This window comes from Eimeria mitis, genomic scaffold (assembly GCF_000499745.2).
Source record: "Eimeria mitis Houghton genomic scaffold, Emh_scaff246, whole genome shotgun sequence".
Classification (NCBI taxonomy): Eukaryota; Apicomplexa; class Conoidasida; order Eucoccidiorida; family Eimeriidae; genus Eimeria; species Eimeria mitis.
In genome coordinates, this window is record NW_013570797.1 from 6,114 (window position 1) to 7,817 (window position 1,704).

General features: G+C 48.9%; 1 protein-coding gene across 1 annotated transcript in view; it reads left to right on the forward strand.

Annotated features, from left to right (window-relative positions):
* Nucleotides 1–801: 801 nt before the first annotated feature.
* EMH_0005180 (uncharacterized protein) overlaps nucleotides 802–1,704 on the forward strand; it is a gene marked incomplete at both ends in the record, with an annotated part of 1,200 nt that continues 297 nt past the window's right edge. The window contains one exon of the mRNA XM_013497080.1: nucleotides 802–1,702. Within this exon, the coding sequence (XP_013352534.1) occupies nucleotides 802–1,702 (901 nt within the window). The remainder of the gene's footprint in view (nucleotides 1,703–1,704) is intronic.

Here is a 1,704-nt window from a genome sequence, read left to right on the forward strand (position 1 = left end):
GGAAACTTAAAGAAACTGCCTTCACTCGTGTACTTGCACTTCAAGCCGATCCGCCCAATCAATTTGTGGCATATCCCTCGGGGCGTTGCCCGATTCGCATTCTCCACTGTGTGAATATATTATGGCCGGTAGGTGGCTAGAGCCGCCTCAAGTGAGGAAACCTCTGCAACCGGCTAACTGTGATGAATTTCAAGTAACACCCAAAATAACACGTCCAAAGTCTGCAGACGCATCACCCAAATACATAAAGCCTGTTTCTAAGACGGCCTGGAGTTATGTTAACTAATAAAAAGGGACTGTTGATTCCTCCTCGCCCGCCTGCGTTCACATTGTGTTGCCGCTACTACGGTCGATGCAACTCCCAAACGTGATAATCGCGGCTGAGGCCGCAGGCTCTAGCCACCATCAGACACTCATCTTCTGCACTTACTATATAGAATTTATTGTTTAGATGCGTTTTAGTCCTTTCTTTCTGCTTGTCAAGGCAGTTCGTTGGCGTCAATGCAGTGCATGTGACTGGAGCAGGTATGCTACCCTGAAGTGTGGCAGCCTGTGTGCAACGATTACATGGAAATAATTCTTACGTCAAGTTATCCCCCATTCATTCGTTTCAACAGAGCATTCCTAACAACTTTCCATCGCCTTACCAACCAGAACGATCTCGGATCCTCTCCTTTTATCCCTGATCTTCTCTGTTTCCTGAGAGAAAGCGTTTCGCATTTTCTTAGAAATTTTGCGCACCAGCCCAGTGGAGGGCGACTATATGCTTTGCATCCCTTCATCCCTTTTTTGTATTAGGTAATGGGGAGTCAGCGGCGTGGCCCAGGTACTTGGTTGCGGAAGGTGTTGAACCCGCAGGAAATGGAAGGCGCAGCAGCACAACTAAACCCAGAGGACGCAAACAACAATGCGGAAGTCGCTAAGGAAGGAAGAGCTTTTCATTCGTGGAGGCCCCGTGGGAAATTGCATCCAGCAAATAAGGTGATGATGGTTGCTGTCGCAGTGATGTTGGCAACAGGGGCTCGTTACATTATGTCAAGAAAGGCACAATCCTACCTAAAGAGGTCAGAGCTACCTCTGGACGATGTGAGCGTGGAGAAGTACATGAACGATTTGGACGAAGCGGTAGGGAAAATGGAAGATGCTTGGGAGAGCGCAGAATCTCGTGTGCAGCAAGCTTTTAAAATACACTTCACACCGTCGCTTGAGGATGGCCAAGAGCTCCTGGAAGATCCGCTGGCGACCATCATAGATCATGTGGACAAGATGCAGGAATGCGAAATTTCATCTGTTTCTTCTATGGAGGCGCGGAGGGGCTTCGTCCAACACCTGCAGCTGTTACAGAGCATTTGCCGCACAGTGACGCTTCGCTTAGGTGAGCTGGAGAGCTACGTCAGTGCGAACAAGATATTTGACGTGCCTGTTCCTGTTCTTGACCACGGCGAGCCCTCTAGTGACCCTGCGCTTGAAGGACATCAAGGAATGGCAGAGTGTGACTGGACAGCTTCTGATTTCTTGGATTCTTTTGGGCTGTTTGGTGGTGATAGCCAACGAACAGTAGATAAGCATTTATGTAATAAACTCGCATGGGCATTGCAGACTGAGAAGACGTTTAACGACTCCAATTCGAGAGTCCGACATTATTTCATTCCTAGCCTTGAACCCTTTGGAGGAGACGGCGCTCTCAACCCTGCCCATGCCCCT